This window comes from Cheilinus undulatus, linkage group 8 (assembly GCF_018320785.1).
Source record: "Cheilinus undulatus linkage group 8, ASM1832078v1, whole genome shotgun sequence".
Taxonomy (NCBI): domain Eukaryota; kingdom Metazoa; phylum Chordata; class Actinopteri; order Labriformes; family Labridae; genus Cheilinus; species Cheilinus undulatus.
Window position 1 is genome coordinate 9,205,664 of NC_054872.1, and position 21,734 is coordinate 9,227,397.

General features: G+C 38.4%; 1 protein-coding gene and 1 long non-coding RNA gene across 3 annotated transcripts in view; one reads left to right on the forward strand and one right to left on the reverse strand.

Moving 5' to 3' along the window:
* Window positions 1-21,734, forward strand: part of LOC121514308 (low-density lipoprotein receptor class A domain-containing protein 4-like) — an 87,307-nt gene that overhangs the window by 51,056 nt on the left and 14,517 nt on the right. Inside the window, exons 2-3 of the mRNA XM_041794472.1 lie at window positions 10,458-10,612; window positions 11,957-12,007. Of these exons, the coding sequence (XP_041650406.1) occupies window positions 10,458-10,612; window positions 11,957-12,007 (206 nt within the window). The remainder of the gene's footprint in view (window positions 1-10,457; window positions 10,613-11,956; window positions 12,008-21,734) is intronic.
* On the reverse strand, window positions 8-13,157 carry LOC121514309. 2 transcript variants are annotated; one of them, XR_005992276.1, is made up of 3 exons: window positions 12,996-13,157; window positions 690-737; window positions 8-304 (listed from the first exon to the last, which is right to left on the reverse strand). It is a non-coding gene; the product is annotated as an uncharacterized LOC121514309 (long non-coding RNA). The 2 variants fall into 2 exon arrangements; XR_005992277.1 differs by having other exon boundaries at window positions 656-737.

A 21,734-nucleotide genomic window follows, 5' to 3' on the forward strand; every position in this document is an offset into this window, starting at 1 on the left:
ACACCATTGCATTAATGCATCCAACTGTCACAAACATTGCATATATTTACATAAGGCAACAAATTGTGTGCATCTTGTCAGTAGCATTGCACATCAGATACATCCTGTAATACACACGCTGTGAAGGGCATTATGTACAGTGCTGTTTTGTATGTGTGCAGGTCTGCTTTGACTTTAGCCATCCTTTTAAGTTAGCTGTAAAAGGGCTGTCTGTGGGACGTTCTCTGACTGCAGATGGTGAGCTATTCTGTAAGTTTCTGCCTTTCACAGTCTGGCCCAAGGTGGTGTGTCGCAGTTAGAGGGGCTGGAAAAAAAAACAGATTCATGAGAGAATCATAAATAATAACTTATATAATTAAAGATGTTCAATCATCAATATTTTGAAAATGTATTCAAACATCTGTTTCCTCCGTATACCATCTTTAACTTTCCTTATACACACTGTTCTGCAGGAGGGGGGTGGGGCGGGAATTATGTTCAACACTTTATGCGCTTTTTAATAATAATTTACAGCTCCTTAGTGCACACAGTGATCGTACTGCAAATGCTTCTCTTTATAACTAGGGCTGTGTATCATTCAGGGATGAGATTTGAGAAGCGGATCGTGTTGAGAACTGGTTCCAATTGGTTCAGTCAGTCAGTCAGCATCATTTACATTTTATCTTACGATTCCCCTTGAAATGCCTTACTTCCATGTGCCTTGAAACACCCAGCATCAAGAGTGGTGGTCAGCAAAGCTGAAAAGAACAGAGAAGTTGAGGAAAAAACATGGCAGTTACAAAAACAGTGGTTGAAAATATGACTTAATTTCTCAAAAAATGATGCACACAGTACAACGTGCGTCAAACTGTGATTTCAAGGCATGCATCTTTTTGCAGAGGAATTGTTAATTTTGTACAAGATTTTGATTTCCTGCACATGGGTCTGTATATGCCCCACGACTGTCTGCCTGACTGGTAACTAGGTGACTTTACTCTCAGAGCCATAGAGTTGCATCAGTGGAGAAGTATCGACATTTAATGGCAGTTCATGGAGCATAGTGGACCTCCACTGGTGCCATGCTCTTTCAACCTCACAAAGCAGATAAATTTGCCAGACTCCATCTCTGTCATCAGGCAAATCCGTCTTTAAAAGCGCCAATCCACAACACTGGTGCCAGACCGAACACTGTTCGAAACAATCAGTGTCAGTTGAGGAGACCTAGGGGGTAGCGGAGGGCAGGGTTTACTTGTGCAATGGCTGCCTCCATGTGGTGATTACCTCAGATGTAGCTTTAGCATAGCATCAGTTTTACTAGAACTGGACCACGTTTCTGTCTGAAAAGAGAATAAAAACAGCACCAAAAGCTGTGCTGTTGTTGATGTTAAAGATGTTTTCACTCTTCTGCTGACCTGCTTCGGCTTGAGTTTGTGGTAGTTACGGGGGTGAGTGGTTTTATACAATGGTTGCTAGTGGAGTGATTAGCTTGGACATAGCCTTAGTAGCAGTTTTGTCGGAACTGGTCAACATTTAGGTATGAGAACAAGGGCAGAGAGCCACACTGAAAGCTTTTCATGACAGAAAAGATGTTTTCATTCTTCTCCCGGTCTGCTTCAGCACAGATTTGCCATCATTACAGGTGGGGTTTGCGGGTGTATCCAATGGCTGCTGCTGCGATAGTTGTTAGCTCGGTTGTAGCTGTAGGAAATCGGCAGTTTAATCAGAACTGGACTACATTTCTTTTTAAACAAGAGCATAGAGCAACACGAAAAGCTTGTCTCGGCAGAGAAAATGTTTCTGCACGTCTCCCGACCGGCCTCAGCATCAATTTTATTCACAGAGAAGCTCCGCCATTAACAATCTGAGGCAGCGGTAGCCTGTCAGCTCAGGAGAAGTGCATGCACAGAATGTATTTTGTCTTATTGCTTTGGTTGGCAGAGAATTTTTTGAAAAGTCCTGCCCTTGCCAAACACTTTCTATGGGAGCTCTCCCAGATGAATATGAACTATATCCATGCAGTGTATAAACTAAACAGTCTATCTGGCATGGCAGGTTAATGCTGTCTATAGCATTGTGGATACCTTGTTTGGGGGAGTAGTCGGAGCTACTCCTCTTCCCTGTCAGCATTAGAACAAGCATCCCAGAAAATTGCAGTCAGTCAGACCAGCAAGGTGGGCTGATGAGGAAAAAATGACTTGAAAATGGTGGTTTATGCAAGATAATACTATAATTTTTTTTTGCCTTTTTAACAACTGTACCTGCAGATAAACTCACTTGCAACATCAACAAGAGAGCAAAGAAGATCATAGACATGAACTGAAAACATGATGCTGCAGTTTAATTACACAGAATCATTCTGCTCGGCTGATAAACAGTCTCTGGTCTTGCACTTGTAGTGTAATATTAACATCACAACTCCCCGCTTTGTTCATTTATTGCTCGACTTAATGTGGAAGATACACTCAGGGTGTTGGTAGGAAAAAGACCATTTAAGGTCTGGGGGAAAATTTGTGTTTTAACATGCAGCCCACGCAGAGACATTCAGAAAATTTGTGCGTAGTTGAAAAGGGGTTTTAGCAAAATAGCCTTATGGGGTAATAATACTGAATAAAAATAAGCTACTGTCAGCTCAACTCACAGCCCCTCCTGATGTCCTGTCACTACAACCAGGGTTTTCAACATAAGAATTCACATTTTTACTGGTTTTGATCTCTGAAACACCTTACTGAAACACTGTCATCACCGTAAGACTTGATTTTAGAATTTAAGTCTGCCCTCCTGTTGCTTATCTAAGTGAAATGACCGGTAAACCACGAGTGGTCTCAGTCTTTTTGGAATCAAAGATTAATGTGTTTTCTGAGAACTGGCAAACCCTTAAACAAAATTATATTGCCTACAAATCAACTTGTTTTGGACTTTAAAGTCTAATTCAACATGATCCAAAGGAGAAACAGTGACACAGAGGTTCACCAGACATGACTAAACCTGATTTAAGATTTTATGTTTTTTTTAATGAAATTCTGACTGTACCCCGTCTCCCTCATGCTGGTTTGGCTTTACATGCTCATGACTTTCTCCTTTTTCCCCCGTTTGTGGTCGATGATGTTACCAGATGGTCATTTTGTTCGTTTTTTGGTTCTTGATCCTCACTTTCAGCTCTTTGTTCCTTCAATCCCACATTAGGTGACTCATTTTGTGACGAATAGCTTAAAAAGTCAAAGTCTGAATGGAGAAATGTGTTAGGTCAGGCCCTTATTCCCCCTGTGATGATAAATGTTGGACAGAACATGTGACTGGCTTGTTTAAAGGGCAGTTCACTGTTTTGGCTCCTTTTTAAAACTACTTAAATTAATGAGTAATGTTGGTTTGAGTAGTTTGTTAAACTCCTCATCCTCTCACTCATCTGTGCTGCTAAAGAAAAGTGGTCAGGCTTGTCCATGGTTGTCATTTGTGCTCTAAGCGTCTCATACCCCTGCTCTGTGGTGGTTCATGTCGGTTGGTTTTACTGGCTTAGGTTTCATTCTTCACTGTGTTTTTTTCCTTCCTTGTGGTTTGTGCTAGTCGGCCTCTTTCCTCTCAGTCTTACCCCACCCGTCCCCTGTGGCTGCTGTGGTGGGGCAGAGGCAGGTTAGGGTGGGTTTACATTTCAGCCCAGGCTCCACGCTCGCCCACTCTTATGGAGATGAAAAAGCCAGAAAGGATTACTGAGGCTGGGGAACCTGGAGAAGGGTGGGTATTCACTGGCTGGGGAGTACTCCTGGGATTTTTGTACATTTGATTTTACATTGTGAAGTGAATGTCTGAGTTATTTTGAGAGCGGGTTTTTTGCAAGTAAGGCTAATCGGCGGATATGTCCTCTGATATCATCAGGCAGATATGAGCCCATCATATCCTGAGTGGTTATGATGTTTGTTTCCAACATAAATAAAAGTTTAGGGTTGCTTGGAGGAATTTGGAAACATTTTTATGTGGCTTATTTATGCAGAGACCATTCCAGCTTTAGACTGTATATAAAGATGGACAGCACCTCCTCCACCTCTCATTGTTCAAAAATGATGCTAAACTACCCAGTGATGATGCTGTTCACAGCAGAGCAGATGCTGTAGGAAGGTTAGCTACTCTGTTTTTGTTGTGTTTCCTTTTGCTAATCAAGCGCTCAGGAGCCTCATTTGTAGACCGTGCTGTCAATCACTGCAGTTATGCCTTTCACGATATCAGATACTTTATGAAATATAATCAAAAGATGACTTGATCACAGAGCAGTATGATGATAAATACAACACGTGACGTAGTCGCTACCGAGAAGTAAATCCATAAAGAACTGCATAACGCGAAACCATGGCAACTGTAGACATGTCAGTACACGACTTTTTGTATTTTAAAAGAAAACTCAATGCTGGTCTTTGTGTTTCTTTTAACAAAGAAATGTCGTCAAGTTCTGCTAAAACTGGCATTTAAGCAGCATCCGTGCTAATGTCCTCCGCCATACCTGCGCCGACCTCTTGTTGCTGCTTGCCTATGTCACGACTCCGCTGTGCCCAAAAGTGCTGCCCCTGGTCACTGATTGGTCCTGTCACTTTCTACCAGGCCCAAACGGTTCAGACGGGAGCTTTGCAAGATGGATTCGCCAGTGAGAAACATGGAAGCGGGCGTATCCATCTGCTTTGCAAGGTTACCAGCTCCTGCAGTCACATGTTGATGTGTGCTTGTGTAGACTCTTAACCCTACTGCTGTGCAGTGACATGCATCTGACTGGGATTGGCAGGTAGTTTTGGCTATGTCATGTAGCAAATCAACATGATTTATGTGTCATTTTAAACTAAATATCTAACATTTTATAAACACGGGTCTGAAGCCTGAACTGTAATAATGTCTCCTGCCACTAGTGGCTGCTGTAGATTCAGTTAATGACAAGAGCTTAACCTCAGCTCTTCACCGAAAAGGAAATGAGAAGTTAGTGGCGGGAAGGGCTGGACAATTTGGGAAAATAATCTAAGTCCCCCCAATATTGCTATATTGATTCAGTATGTGATTATTTTTTTAAGTTCCTCATCCTATGTATTTCTCAACAAACAAGCAATAAAGCATTACATAGAGGGATGCACAAAAGTGGATTTTTGCCAATATCCAATATGCAGATATTTACAAATCAATTTAAGCCGATACTGATATGGATACTGATACCAGTATTTAAATGTAGTTCAGACCTAAAACCTCAGTCCTTAAAACACACAATTTTGAGTTTCAGGATGGACGAATGAACAAATTTCAGTCCTTCAAGCACACTGTGTATAGTGTAAGGATTGATGAAGAACAAAGACTTAAGCTGACATTGGTTTGTTGGTCCAGCCTAAAACTCTACGCTCAGTTAATATTTACAGCTGATATTTCTGATTTTTACACTCAAAATATTCGTTGTAAATATGGATGGAAATTTTCATGTCTGCCAATACTTAATATCACACAATAATTATCGTGCATCCTTAATTCTATATTATGAGAAACACAATATTTGGTAGACTTAACTAAAGCTTAACAATTCTGAAAAAATATCAAGTTGTGAATATTTTGACTCATTTTGCAAATTTGATATAATTTCTAATATTGAAAGAAATTAGCATTTTACATCTTTCTCATCTTTGTTAAGACTAACATACAAAAACAAGAAAAGCAGGATTTTTTGCAAACTATTCTAGAAAAAAATAACACTTAATGTGTAGAGTATAACATCTCTGATGCATAAATTATGTTTCACTGGTATTTAATCCAAATTTAAATTAATTGCTCAGCCTTAGCAGTTAGCATGTTGTAGGAGCAGTGCAGTATGGCAGTATTTGGAATTAGAAAACGAACATACAGTTGTTTGTAGGCTGTTGAGGGTTATAGTCATGTATATCTACTCAGAAAAAGTGGTTAATAACCGCATTAACTAGATATTAATCTGCAAAGAGAAGCAAAGAGTGGCGGGTGCTCGCTGCTAACTTTAGCCACGCTCTACTCCACACTCCAGCCTCACATCATATACACTGATACAGTGATCCTGTGATGAATTTGACTGTTTTCTGAGCGTTTTTGTACTTCAGACTAGTTGGTCAATCGCAAATTAAAGGTACATATAGCTTGATAAGAAAATGCTAAGAAATGTGTCTGCTTATGTAAATGTTACTGAATGATGTATCAGGAACTTGAAGCGGTGTCCCATTCAAAATTATGGGTAGGGGTAAAAGTTGGAAATGTGACGTACTCTTACATGTACCTCCCTCAATCAGTCCTAACTGCTCCAGGTTTTGTCCAGGAAGTCAGATATCATAAATGTGTAGAAAACAGGAGAAGGGTATCAGCATAGTGAATGTTGTTAATGAATGCTGCTGTACACCTTTTTCACCTTTTGTTCTTCATATTTTTGTTTTCAACATTTATGTGATGTCATGGGTTAAGAATAATATCTAATAGTAACTGCCTCCTATTGTAGCAGAGGCAGACACACTTTTGTCAATAAATCGACTGCTATGCTACGCTTGTAGGAAGACAGCAGTCCAGTTAAACGTCCTTAATTGAACCTTAGCTTGAACCCACTGACCGTGTATATCCAGGTTTAAGACATGTATTTTGATTCTAATTCACTTAGTTTTCTTGGTGATCTTTTACTCTGGAAGACTCATCTTTTCTCCCTGTTGTGTCAAAAACTGCCCAGCTGAATTGTGGGTAATGATTTCCAAAAATTGTACAGAGCTTTGTGGAGGAGTTGTCTGCCAGAATTGAGCCATTGTAGCTCAAATAGCTGAGTGTTCATTGTGTGATTGTTCCTACAGAGCTGCTCAAACGCACAAGGACACAAAGTGCATTGACACAAACTGACGAGTACGCACACTTGCAGAAACACACAGAGAAAGTGAGTGAGTCCAGCAGTGAGTCAGAGCGTGAGTCAGAGGTCAGACTGTGTGCCAGGACCAGACAAGGTCAAGACTTCTGCTTAGAACAAACACAACAAAGAAGTCTCAGACTGTAGACAGGCGGAGAGAGCAGAGAGGAAGGAGGGATAGACGGAGGAAGAGAAAGTGGGAGACAATGAAGAATACAGAGAGAGAGAGAGGGAGAGATGGTGGGAGAGGGAGGAATGCTAGACTGATAAACTGTGGGAGAGATGAGAGAAACGGCGACTTTTAGACGAGAAAGGAACAAAACCATGAAACAATAAACAGAGGCACTGGACAGACGGGACTGTAAGGCGGCAGTCATTGTGTCTCCCGGCGGTGACTCGATCCGGGAGGTCATCCCAGACCAGTTCTGATGCTGGTGTGTCAGAGAGACACGGCGGTTATTCAGCGACTTTACAAAGCAGCCACTGTCAGCTGGGACAGACAGCACAGTCTCAACAATCACCGCTTCTGTCATCTGAAGCTTTTCTCTGAACACTGTCAGATATATCAAACTATACATGTGCTCACTATAGGACACACTGACTCGGGAGTTTGACCTGTGCTACCCCCTGCTGGCCAAAGCGGGGTATGACGCTCAGTCAGAGAAGGGAATCAGTGTTTCATTAAGAAAAAAAACCTCACACATACTCTGGCTGTCTTCTGAAGATTCTCATGAAACAGAATATATTCCTCTTTGGGCATTAATGGTTGCACTTGAATTATCTGAATCCTCTTTACTTCAGCTTTTAGCTCAATTTCCCAAACTTTGATACATTTTAGTGCAATCTGATTTAACACATTGCTGTCTGTTATTTTGAAGATTTGAAGTATGTAAAATGATTGATATTAGAGCTGACCAATACTGGGAAAAAGCAACATTAGAGTGTCTATTTCTGGGATACACACATATATTGGTGTCTACATGATGGGACAAAACAATGCTAGTTTCTGATCCTGTGATATGAAGCAAGATAGTGCTGCATGATTTGGTAGTAATGTTTGATCATGATAATGTTAGACAGTATTGTATATTGTGCAGTATAATGCAATCTTGCAATACTGCAACATGTGCAGTTGCAATTACAATGTAATGCATACAAGGTATCATGAGTGTACCTGCTGGGCTATCAAGGAATATGCTGAGAATGATGATAGTTTTGTGTTTCTTAACTCAAAACATAAATACTAAATAGCATGAAACATAAAATAAATAAATAAATTCAAAATAAATTAATATTTTCTAAAAAAAAAACAAAGTCCTTCCTTTTTTTGAACAAAGTTAGCTACTTCTATAAAGTGAACTTAGAGGATTTTTCACCTTTCAAATCCTGCTTAATATAAAAATAACTGCAGCTTTTTCTGCAGTCATGTATTTGCACAGCCTGACATCATGATTGCAGTTCGATTAATCGTGCAGCTCTTTAAACTGATAATAACAATTCTGTATTACCTCCAGCTATCTGCACCATGTTTATCCCGAATCCAAAATAAACATAGCATATTGTTTAGAGAAAATGTGAATTTTACACATGCTTAGACAGAAAGCATTGCTTGTTTGCATATAATCCCTTTTCTTTTTTGTGTGATTGGCAACTTTAGGAATGTGTTTTTTGTGGAAAGGACTGGTGCAAACCCAGGCAACTATGTTTAGATTTTAAAAGGGGGTTGCAAATTCGATAAGAGAGCACATCAGGGTGGATAATGTAAATTTTTCATACAAGAGATCTAAAATGACCCAGAGGGTGGCAGTAATGCAGTACAAGTGGAAGCCAGTTGCCATAAAACCCCCCAGAAGAAGAAGATGATGTGTTTATTGTGAAATTGCACACTTTGAATATGGTTAAGTCTGGGATTTTTGTGCAGCCTTATTTGACAGTATGGTCAATTAACCATCTACTTCAACCAAAAGTTGTCATGTGCAAAAAAAAAGAGAAATGAGGGAGAAATGTCTTTTTTTTTTTTTTACATGGCAACATATTCATCCAATTTAGACTGTGTGCATGAATTTACCAAGTATCTTAGCAATTGACAACAGGAACTGACTTTTGGTCACCAAGGACCTTCTGTATTTGCTGCCATGGTATTCAAACAAGTATTGATATTGTTTGATTTTCACTAGAATTGTATGGAAGTTTAAATAACTGGTTTAATTATAATCCAAACCAGATCATCCTCAGTTATAAGCCATAAGAATTTATCTTTGTACTGAAATTGTGTCATAAATATTCTGGTCTTGAAAGCCATCAGTTAGGGTTAGGTTAGTATCATATTAGGGTCATAGGCTCTTATAGTCTGATAGATGATATATTCCTCCGGTGAAAACAGAGGTTGACGCTGATAACTTCCAGAAAAGACTCTTTTCCTTGTGGCATTTACGACTAAGAACAATTATGCGTAATTGTTGTCTGTTCTTAGTCCAGAACATCATAAAGTAGCACCCATTTGCCTGCCGTGCCTCAGTTCAACAGAAGAATCATAGTTATACTGTGGCTTCACTCTTTTCAGCGATATGAGCCTGAAAAGAAACTTGACTTCAGTGGGATTTCACACAGTTAACAGAGATTAAGTTCCGAAATAATAATCATGATGCAGATTTGTAAAATGACAACATTTCCCAGGTCAACAAGACATGAAACAACATCTACCCTGTAGATAGGTCAGATTCATCATTTATGATGGTTTGTCACTAGGGCGAGGCAATTAATCGCAAATTAGATTAAAGTGCAATAAAGCCTGCTAAAATTTTCAAATCGCAGAAGGTACAATATTTCTTTAACCTGAAATTTGAGTCAAAATGCCAGTTTTAAACTGGAAATGCAATGACATTTCCGCAATAAGTGTATTCATGATAAACGCATCACAAAAGTCTGAATTTATCACTAAAGAAATTCAGTATGTTATTCTGAGAAGCAGCTACTTCTTGCGTAGTTTGTGCGCATGTTTGATGGAGAGAGGTGTTATGGCTAAGCTACTCATCATGTTGATGAAGTTAGATTACACTTCAGCAAGCCAAAACTACCCTAAGAGTCATCGATGCTGAGTATGCAGTAGAAAAACTCTGCATTCTAGCTGTTAATATGAGTATTTTGTAAAACAAAGAAAACATTGGACATACATAGATACTCTCAAAGCTCTATTTAATATTAGTTATTCACCAAACTTCGTTTTTTCCAGATATAAAAAAAAAACACCTAGCTTAAAATTCTCTAATATGAATGCCTAACACATGCAGACAAAATGTGCTTATTTTGATGTGATTTTCTGAGCATATCACAAAACATTTGGTAGAAAGAGAAGATATCGCAGTGTTTTGCCAGTATTTAACAGCCCTGTTTGATGAATGTCTTCAGTCTAAGTCGCATTGCTGAAAATTTCTGCTGTTAAAAGTTTGAGCTGTTAAGCTGGACATTGTTTGGCTCCTAAAAATAAAACCGATGCATTAAAAGTTCAAGTAAAACCTTGTTTTATTGTTTTAAAATGAACATTTTGTCATTTTGAAACTCTATCTCCTGTAAATGTTTGATGCTAACGTGCCTCTCTCTTTGTTTGTTTGTGCAGCTGAACTGGAGTTTGTTCAGATCGTCATCATCATCGTGGTGATGACAGTGATGGTGGTGGTGATCATCTGCCTGCTCAACCACTACAAGCTCTCCACCTGGTCCTTCATAACAAGGCAGAGCCAGGCCCGCAGGCACGACCATGCCCTGCAGCAGGTCAGTATTTCTCTCTTTCTCTGTGTGTGTGAAAGTGGATGAGACAGGAAAAGATACTGTTTGTGTGGGGTTGTATAAAGTCTCTCCAGCACTGCTATTCTTTCAGCATCCATGCGATGAACTGATAATGAGTGAAAAACGATGTCTGTGCTCGTCTGTTTCTCACTGAATGTCCCTGCTGGCTCATTGTGACAGTACTTTCCTTTATTTTCTGAAGCAGGACAAACATAGCTTACCAGTTTGTTCCCAGTAAAGCTGCACTGAGCTAAATGAATCTCTTTATCCCAATCGGAGCCTCTGTCCCAGTTTCACGGAGGTAGCAGCTTTGCTCCAGTCTGTTAGGTGAACTTGCCGAATTGGTTTCTTCAGAGCCAGACTCTGTCAGGCCTTGATGTTTAATTCACTACAGCGCTGTCTAGACAGCAGCGGCTCTGCCCCCATACTGACACGCCAACACTCTGAGACAAACACACACACATACATAGATGCAATATGCAGATATTATCCATAATGGATTTTATTCATTGATATATTCAGCCTCTGATCAATTTAAAAGCTGTTTCCACTTTGTTGTCTTATTAAAGATTATTCAAATTCAGATGATAACATCACCTCGTGCTTTTTAACGTTCGTCCCAATGCACTGTGTTTTCCGATCAAAACAAAAATTACGCAAAAAGAAGTGGACATGAAGTAACAAAAATGCAACATCAGAAAAGAAAAGCAACAAAGCTGTGCAGCAGAGAGAGTTTAATTTGGGAGAAAAGCCGATGGCCTCTTTCTTCTTTTTTTTCTCTAAATATTGTTGACTGTTCAATCTGCGAAAAGATCCTCCAGTCAAATGCAGAAGAAGGGAAACTGCAGTGATGTGATAGGTGTGCGTCTCTATTGCGGCTTTCATCCTGCCTGTTCTTAAAGACGACGGCGTCTGCTTTTTGTTGTCCTCGCTTCCAAACACGGCAGGGTTTTTCACTTTAAAGCCATCGGGCATTTCTCAGCATCTTTGTTTCATCTTCTTATGTCTTTGTGAAATTCTTACTTTTCTTTTGGGGTGTTTTCCTCCCCTTTCATCCTATTATTTATTTATTTGTTTGCTTATTTGAAAAGAAATTTTTAATCTTGAGCCCAGTGGTCTCTGATCAAAAAAACAGTTTGAGAAACAACAAAGCAGAAGAAATTGTTGATCTCTTGATCCGACATGAATTTTTTAACACGCTGGTTAATAAACATTTAACATTCAACACTATTAGCTGGTGACTTTGCCTTTATTCAGAGGCAAAGATAGTCTCTCAGCCCCCCAGGAGCTCTCAGCCTCACTCTTTCTTGTTGTTTTCTCTCTGTGTAGGATGGGTGTCTGTGGCCTTCAGACAGCGGCTCTCGACAAGGTGCCTCAGAGGTAAGACCACCAGATCACCGACATGTAGCAACCCACAGGCAGTCTTACTCTTACTCTGCATAACTCAGTTGTAACAAGTGGTTATTTGAGTTAATATTAGCTTTAACCAGTCTGGTCATTCTCCTTTGACCTCAGCTGCTGCTTACTGATTGTTTTTTTCTTTTTTTAAGCATTTTATGTAAACCTTAAAAATGGCTTATATAACCCATAAAGTCACTTTAAATTCCCTAACTTCTCAGTTTTGATACTCAGTTTGAATATTAGCAGATTATCTTGAACGTGCCCGTAAGACTAAATAAGTTTGTTGCTGCCATGTGATTGGCTGATTAGACGTTTGCGTTGATAAGCAGTTGAACAGGTTTACCTAATTAAGTTGTAAGTGAGTGTGTGCTGCCATGGTTACCCAGAGAAAGTTAAACTGTTCTTTCAGAATTTCACTTAACTATGAAAATTGACATTACACATGCTTGATCAGCATTTAAAAATCAATCTCTTCCTAAGCTCGCACTTCTAAAATTTGTCAGAAAATTTCAGGACAGGCTCCCTCTGAAACCTGCCCATATTGTATATCCATACCTTCAAATCTTGGAACTCTCAGTCATTGTCTGTTATCATCATAATTATGCATTTAACCCCTGAGAACAAATGTAGATTTTTCTTCTAGTGAGAGCAGCACTGGTCTCATCTGTATGGTTTACCTCTACATTTTAAAGTCTGTCATTTCTATTCCCCCAGAGAAGTGTTGTTCATCAAACGAGTCCCAGGCCCCGTCCACACGGAGATGAATTCAGGAATAAAAGCAAAAGTTTTCTGCCATATCGACGTTTCATCCACATGGAAACGGCGTTTTGGGGGCAGTAAGCGCCACTTTTTGAAACTTGGTCCCAGAGTGAACAAAGCTGTAAACGCTTACCATTTCCTCTCCGTGTGGACAGTAAACCGCATCTTTCTTGAAACCATTACGTCACACATAATGTTGTACACCTACCCCACATGCACCGTTGAACCAAAACAGCAATGGTGGATTACAGTGCTGTGTTCATGCTGCAGAAGCTAATGAGCTTATTGTGGCTTTTACAGCCAAATCTGTTGCTTTTTTACCACCACAGAGAACAGCAGACACCACATGTTCTTAGATCCACCATGGAGAACAACCAGAAGGGCAACCAAGAGAAATTTTGTGGCAGTCTTCTGTGATCTTCTTCTCTCTTTTGGTGCATTTCCATGGCAGCATTACAGCGCCACTTACAGGCTTGGCATACATACTACAGCGTTTTTAGTCATTTTTGGTGGATCCGTGCTTATGGGGACATTTACTGAAACAATCCTTTGTTTACGGAAAACTTTTTCAAAACGAAATGGAAATATATTGTCTTCGTCTCCGTGTGGACAAGGCCTCAGTTTCACAGTTGACTAAGGACCAATCGTAGGCCAATCATTTGTCTACCCTTTTCTCTTGCCCCTTGAAACAGATTGGTAAGAGGTAGGGGTGAAAACCTTCTCTTGAGAAAAGAGACATCATTTAATTGCTGTTGATCATCACTTTTTGCCGATAAACCATCTCGTTCATATGGATCTATGGATCTCTATGTTGATCTTCTCCACATAATTATACAGTTAACAGCTCTGATTTACATGTGTTCATACTAAAAGTACAATAAACTCCCATCCCTAGTTGCTAAAGATTGAAAATATGACAACACAACTGTTGTATTTTCTATAATCAATGCCAAAAATATTTATATTTATGCACCTCCTTCGTTGTCCGTTGTACCATTTCAAAAGTGAATACAATTCATCATACCCCTTTGTTTCAAGTGTGGCTCTAAAAATATTTAGTTTCAAAGGCTATGTGGCCCTTGTCCCTTAGTCCTATTCTCAAAAGAGAATTGGGATACCCCTTCACCTGACGTGACAGTGTAAAACCAAGGAGAAGGGCTAAGATCAGGGCTAAGGGCTAAAAACGGCGTTCACCCTCAGATTTTGAACACCATAGTAATCAATGGGAGCATGAGTTCCTCTGTGGCGCTGCTTAGGCGTGGGTCTGCTGCCTCAGACGTCCATTCTAGTTAGATAATGTCATGAACTTGTAAAACAGTCAAACTTTGTTAGGGTTCTCCTTAAGAAGAGATAAAAACAGTTTTTAAATGTGTTGTTTTTGAAAGGAGTTTGGTTTGGTGATGTCATACATTTCGAATGGTTGAGAAAATCTAACAGCTGGTTGGCTTTATACTAGGGTCGACCAATAATCAGTCTGGCCAATTACTGGCACTGATATTTAGCATTTTTGCCAGTTATCTGTATCAGCAATTTATTCCACCAATTGCGATGTGACTAACTGAATAAGAAGTCTGCTACTCTGACTCCTCTGTCCTGCCAACAACACTACCTGATTGGCTATAATGTCACAGCTCTCATCTCTGAGGATAAAAACAGGATGATCCTCCAAACTGAACTTCCCAAAACATCAGAATCCTGGATGCAGTCTCTGCTATGACAGGCCTGCCCAGTTTCACAGCTAAACCACAGAAAGTGAACTTTGTTTTGGTGCCAGCTAAGCCTGATGTGTGCATGTAAGGGGGTTTGAAATGACGTATTGAGCCACAGCTAATGTTGTTTCTTAAAATTAAACTGGTGCCACTGCAGGAGGGACTTACCAGAGCTTCTTGACTTTAAATCAAGTATTACTAATCAGATTGAGATTGCGTTTTTTGTTGAGTCTTTTAATGTGTTGAACTCTCTGGTAATAGTAAGGGTGCTGAAATGTCCTGATGTAGCGATGAGGTAAAAAACAGTAATAGACCTTAGACAAAATGCTGTATTTTAGCCCTCTGTTAACCCGTGTGGAGGAGTAATATTCAATACACCAAAGCTGTGTAAATTTAAAGTAGTTGACTGGTACTTCATAAATGCCTGCATGTACTCCTCCATATTAAAGAGGGAAAAGTGCTGCTTTTAATTAAGATTATGAATGTAGTTGGCTAAGTTACCTGGCTGATTAAATTACTAGATGAAAATCTACTTAAACATTCAGGTGCTGTCATTAATAAGCTTAACAATCTCAAACCCTTTAATTGATTGAAACATGAATGCATCAGTAGTTAAAATTAGGCTTCACCATATATTTTTATGTAAAGCTCTTTGACTTCTGTTAAGTTCAGTGTACTTTGTTTAAAATTATTACATTTACCCCCAGAGGATTTTGAGTGCAGGATACATTCTTCCGTTAAAGCATTTTTATGTTGTGGTTTTGCTGCTTTTATCTGAGTTATTGGCAAATACAGTGCTTAACAAATTTATTAGACCACCCTAACCTTAACCAAAGTAAGATTTATGTCACAGCTGCCCTAAATTAACAGCATTGGTAATTACCAAAATCATTTTTTATGTTTCTGCAATGGTTGATACACCAATATGTAGAAGCTCTATAACCAAAATGATATTTTTAATGCTAAAATATAATTATTATTGTTATCCATGAATTTCCAAATTTACTGATTTACAACAAAAAAGAGAAAAAGTAGTAAAGCGCTTCAATATTTCTTGATCAATATGTCAAATTGTAGTTATTTACTTGCATTCCTGAACAGAAAAATGAGTTTTAGTGGTTGAATGTTATGCTTGATTAATTTCTGACTTCTCGGAGAAGCCCAGTGAGCCGGGCTTTGGTTGGATTCAGTTTGAAATTCCTCATTCCTGTTCAAAATGGTAAAATGTGGAGAGCTCACTGAAAATTAAAGAGTCCGCATTAAAGCACTTCATGATGCTGGATGGTCTCTGAGACAAATATGACAGGTGGTCTAATAAATTTGTTAAGCACTGTATATTATTGGTTAATGCATACGTGATCTGTAAGAGTACAGTCATCGGAAATAAAAACTCTTTTACCACTGTTGTATTTTTTTTTATACCAATTCAAATTCAGAATTTCCACTAAAGAATTTATTTATGCTGTAGATCAGGGGTTCCCAAACTTTTTAGGCATAGCTGAACATAGCTGTGCTATTTAAGAGTAGTCATGTGTAGACCTGAATTTGAAGGATTTTCTAGACATTAGCTACTTGGATTTCAGCATAAGTCCCACTGGATGACCATGTTTTAATTTCAAATTGAACTGATTGTATGCATATATTTCTACAAAAATAGGCAAAATATCCGACTTAAACCATTTAAAAACATTTCTTGTTTTTTGAAGGCATCTGGCGACCCTCCAGTGGGTCCTGACCCCCCCTTTGAGAACGACTGCTGTAAATATAGGTTTCAGATTTATGAGCAACTTAATCTCGGTATCAGTCACAAAAAAACAATATTGGTTCTTTACACATGGTGCCAGGCTGGTAAGTGGCTTCGATTTAAATGTTCAATTTGTAATAGATTGATAGCTGTCCTGTGATACAGATATTTGTATATAGAGACGAAAGCATCATAAGAATGCCATTGATGGGAGCAGGTTTGTCAGCAAGGACAAAGATCAGCCTGTTTAATGGTAAAGTTCTGTTAATTATTGTTCATCTGTAGGCACTAATTCATTCACTAAACAAAACACAGAAGACTCAAAACAGTGACAATCATGACATCTGTGTACGCAGAGATTGTATAACTTTACATGGACATGACATAGAGAACACCTAAAGTAAATCGAACATGACGGATCAAGCAACAGTCCACCATTATTATGACAGCTTACTTTCTTTGTATCGGTGTTTTGTTTTTTTTTATATATATATTATTTTGTCCAAAGTATTAGCAAACCAGAGAAAAAGAATCACTGGTAAGCTGAAGAGATTCTTAAGTAGCCTCATTATTCACACTTAGACATACTGTTAGATACCAGACTGTATCATCGCTGCCCATCAGATTTTCCCAAAATATTTCCCCGTTTTCACACGTTGTCTCGCTCTTACTTCACACAGAAAATGTATTTGCTGTCTGGAGAAAAAACACAAAAAGTCCAGGTAAAGATGGCATGAAGAACTTGGACTTTGGCGTCCATATTTGCAGCTCAGCCTGAACAAGGTCAGGAGGTTTCAGGAGTGTTGTGCATTTATGAAAGTGTTTGACATGAAAAGGCAGTATAGAGTGAAAATATAAGATTAAAAATGGCAGCCGTAATGAATGGAACTCAAAGAAAGAAGACCTGAACCTGCTCACTGATGTCTTTTGTCTGATCTGCTCACTTTAATTGCTGTTGTACAAAAGAAAGCTGCCTCTTCTCCGCTCTTTGTGTCTCAGCTGGCTTGATCTCACAGTTCTCGCTCTTCTGTAATTCTTCAGTGGTTACAGGAATACTGTCACGGCAGAAAGATCCCGACATTTGCATTTCGGTTGCTTGTAAATATTTGATCATTCAGGAATTGAAGCATGTCGCACCGTGTTCGGCTGGCACCATTCACCAAACAAAATCAAATCTGGCGTGTTCTCAAAGCCTCGTGAATACAGAACCGTAAACAAATGCCAGTATACTCACTGCGACTGGTGATCTGTTTGCTCAACAGCGTCCGTGCCAGATGGAGGAGCTTAGCAGTTCCACTGGGAAAACTAGAAACATGGAGTTCAAAGAGTGCTTGAAAAACACAACCATAGCACGATAGTGTTGAAAAACTTACAGACAATATTAGTTTGAGGCTGTGTGAGAAGATTAGCCTGGAAGTTTGAGTGCAACTGTGGCAATAAGGGCCAAAAGGACAAGTTTATACCAGACAGACTGAATTTACTTTCATTTGGATCTTCTGGCAGCTTAAAGCCCTATGATAGCAAAAATGTGGCGTTTTTAAGATACAATGATAAGCTTTCAAATGAGAGGTTGACATGGTATTGTTCATATTGTTTATGTTGGGTTTAGATAGCATGTGTCTCCTCTGACTTGTCTGGTGACTAGTAAAACCAATGTTGAATTAATTGACTAAGCAACAATGCATAATATTGGCTTTTTGCCGTTTTCTGATACGCTGATCTTTACAAATTAATTTGAGTCAATGCTAATTTTAATACATATTTTCAAAACGTAGTGCAGACCTAAAACGACAGTCCTTAAAATACACAATTTAGAGTTTGATGATGAAGACATCAACAAATTTCAGTTCTTAAAACACACTTTAAAGTGTAAGGAATAATGATGAACAAAGAAAAAGGCTTCAGATGCCGTAGGTCTGTTGGTCCAAGTCAACTTACTTGTTTGCACATCAATATTTACATCTAATATAGGCAGATTTTTATATAAGAAATATCAGTTGTCAGTATCTGCAGAAATGTTCATATCTGCTGGTACTGATCATTTATTTTTTAAGCTCAAATCTGCAGATAAGATCTCATGCTGAATATCATGCACACGAATTTTAGGGATGTATGATATTTTAGACATATTATACTTTTGGTAGCATAGCTTCAAATGTAAATCATCAGTGTCTGCAGGTCTAAAAGTTTCTGCTGATATTTTCAGCCGATATGTCTGCTGTAAATATCAACAGTTAAGAACGTGCATTTCAAAGAAAATCACTGTAAAAAAAAAACAAGATTTTAAAAGATGGACCAGGTTGTCCATCTGCACTTGATAGCTTGATGCTAACACATCATGGAAATGTTCTTTAACAGGCTAGCAGATTTAGCTTTGCTTGATACTAATTTGAAAGAGTCAGTACTTACTAAAAAGATCTTAAAACTGATTACTGGCACAAAAATGTTTAGTAAAATAGATTGCGTCTTTAATTGAAAGACGCAGAATTAGTTTGACGCTGTATCACCGGACATTTCTGTTTTCTTTTGGACATTAGTGTTTTTAGCAAACAGATTTCAGATGTGCTGAAGTCACTGTGTAGTGATAGTTCCACATTAAAACAAAAAAAGGTTAAAAATATTGTCTGAAATTAAGGTTAAAGTTGTGTAAATGACAATATTTGAGGAGAAGAAATCCTGTTCCTTGTTTCACATTGTAAGGTGAGCTTTAAGGTTGTGGAGTTTGGGAAAATGTTAATTTTGTCAGATATTTGAATAAAGTCTTAGTCTTTAGATAAAGATATATTTTCATTTAATCACTTTTAACCCTTACAGCTTTAGCCGAGGAAAAATCAAACATTTTTCAGTCCAGTTTTAGTCAATAAAAAGTTTTACTTTTTAGTCTTTACTTTTTGTCAATGCATGTTTCTCTGACCTTATTTAATCAGCCAGATTGTAAAATTAATCTAACTGTAATGCATTATTGATAACTGATTTAAAATACACTGATGAAAATAGTATCATGGATTTTCAACAGTCCAGGACTAACATTTTAGTCACATTTTAGTCTCCTTGACAAGAAAAATCTACCCAATCTTCGTCAGAAGTTTTGTCACTAAAGGTCTATAATAAGCTAGTCTTAGTCTCGTCTTCCTCATGGGATAGAAAAGGTGACCAAAGAACATTTTTAGCTATAGTTTTATTCTACAGAATTAACACTGTTTTTTGGTAGAAGTTTGTAAATACCGTTAAAGGTATTGGTATTGGTAAGAATGAGTTTGGAAATATCTGCATATCAAATATTTGTAATGATCCAGAAATCTGCATCCCTATTAGGGCTGGGCAATTAATCACAGATTGAATTAAATCACAATATGGCCGAACGCAATTTTCAAATTGCAGATGGTGCAGTATTTTCTCAACCTGAAATGTGCCAAAAAACCTGTTTGATGCAATTTTTTTGCTACAGTAGAGATTTTTTGCTCTACATATATGCATACATTTAAGAATACTTTACAAAAATCCTACTTTTCCCGTCCATGTATATGATTTTTGTACTCAAAATATTAATATGAAGTTGCAAGTTGCAATTAGATTTTATTATCATTTTTTTAATCTTTCACTTCTAGTTTAATTTTTCTAATATTGTGCTTGTTATTATATAGAAGGATGTATTGCTTGTGTTTGTTGAACAACACATAATCATAATCCTGACATATCAAATCTTAATCGCAATACTGGGGAAAAAATTTAAATTGATGACTTTCACAAATCATTCAGCCCTAATCCTTATATTGATTTAGATAGACAAAATAACTGATGCCATGCCAGAAGCTCAGTAAAGATTGTTTGCAGCTAGAATCACTGGCAGTAATATGACCACAAGATAATCTGTTTGAAATGTTTAGACCGAATGGGGAGTTATCATTTTATTTTTATTCAAGGACAATTCATAATATTTGTAGAAATTAAACAATTTTGATTCCTGTTTATACTCTAGCATCAAAAATAAAAAAAATAATTTATTTTTATTCAAGGACAATTCATAATATTTGTAGAAATTAAACAATTTTGATTCCTGTTTATACTCTAGCATCAAAAATAGAAGTCCTGAATATCAAATATTAGGTAATTATTGTTTTCATTTATGCAAACTCCTGTGCACTGTATAAATTTCACAATTTGGTCATAAAATTTTGTGAATGTGGGGACCTGGCTAGGACTAAACCTCAGTCCATGTCAGTTCAACCCACTTTTACAAATGTTGCCAACCAATTTGTGCAATATAGACGGGGTGTTTGGTTGGAACTATGACAAAGCTTATCAAGTTTCTGGACTTTTGGAGACCACCTTTCATTAAAATAACTGAGATGTGATCATTTAAAATACCAGTACAAAATTTAGACAGTCACAATTTATATGAATGCTTTCAATCTTTGTGCACATTTTAAGGAATTTGTCTGCAGTTTTTGATATTGAAACAACAAAACTTCTCAGTATTGGTTGTGGAGGACTTCAGTTTTTGTTGCTGTAGTATCATGCAGGAATCATTATGGGCTGGATTTGTATTATAGTCATATCAAAGTCTGTAATTTGATATTGTCACAACCATTTGTTATTTCTTTACAGAAAAAACATCGATATACTTCTAGTGTACCACCATTCAGCTAAAAAATCTTGTGATGTGATTTTTGGTCTGTATAATCCAGCTCTAGTGCAGGCGGATGAAGGAAGGTGAAACGGTGTCAGCGTTAAAACACCCAGAGAGACGAGGAAAAAAGAAAAGGCCACAGAGAGGCAAACACTGAGGGAGATGCAGCCAATGAGTGTGGGTGGCTGATAGATGCAGAGAAGGGGGCTGTGTGAGTTTATGTGTGTGTGGCGGGGGGGGGGGTGGATGGTTTTTGGTGCGTCATTAATCAGCAACACCTCCCCTGACACTGTCTAGACAGCCGTCTGAGAGCTGCCCTGCTCCACTGCGCTCTGCTCCCTCTATCAGCGATACACCTTTCTCCCCCCTCCCTCCTCTGTCTGTCTATCTATCTGTCTGGCTCTTTACTTTTCTTTTTCCTCTCTTTTCTGCTTCTTTCTTCCTTTATCTTTCCGGCTCCTTTGCTCCCCTTCCTCTCTTTATCCTCACGGCTCTTTTCTTCCTCTCTCCTTTCTGTACTCTCTCTTATCTCACTCGCCTTTATTTTTAATCCTTTCGGTTCCACTCTTTCTCTTTCTGTCTCTCCATTTCATTTGCCCTGATCCTCTATCCCCCTAGGTTTTTTTTCCTCCAGTCTGTTGTTCTCTTCATCCAGACTGCCTTGTCAGTGGGGGTTGACTATTAGAGCCACAGTCACTAATTGAAATGGGCTCCCTCTGATAATGGCTCGCCACAGTCGAAATGTGTTGAATTGGACAGAAATGAAGAAATGGATCATGCAGACACAGTGTGAAGAGCTAATTGAGGTGAAGATTTCTGACAAAAGCCTGAGAAGGATGCAATGTGTTGAATGTTGTTCTGTTG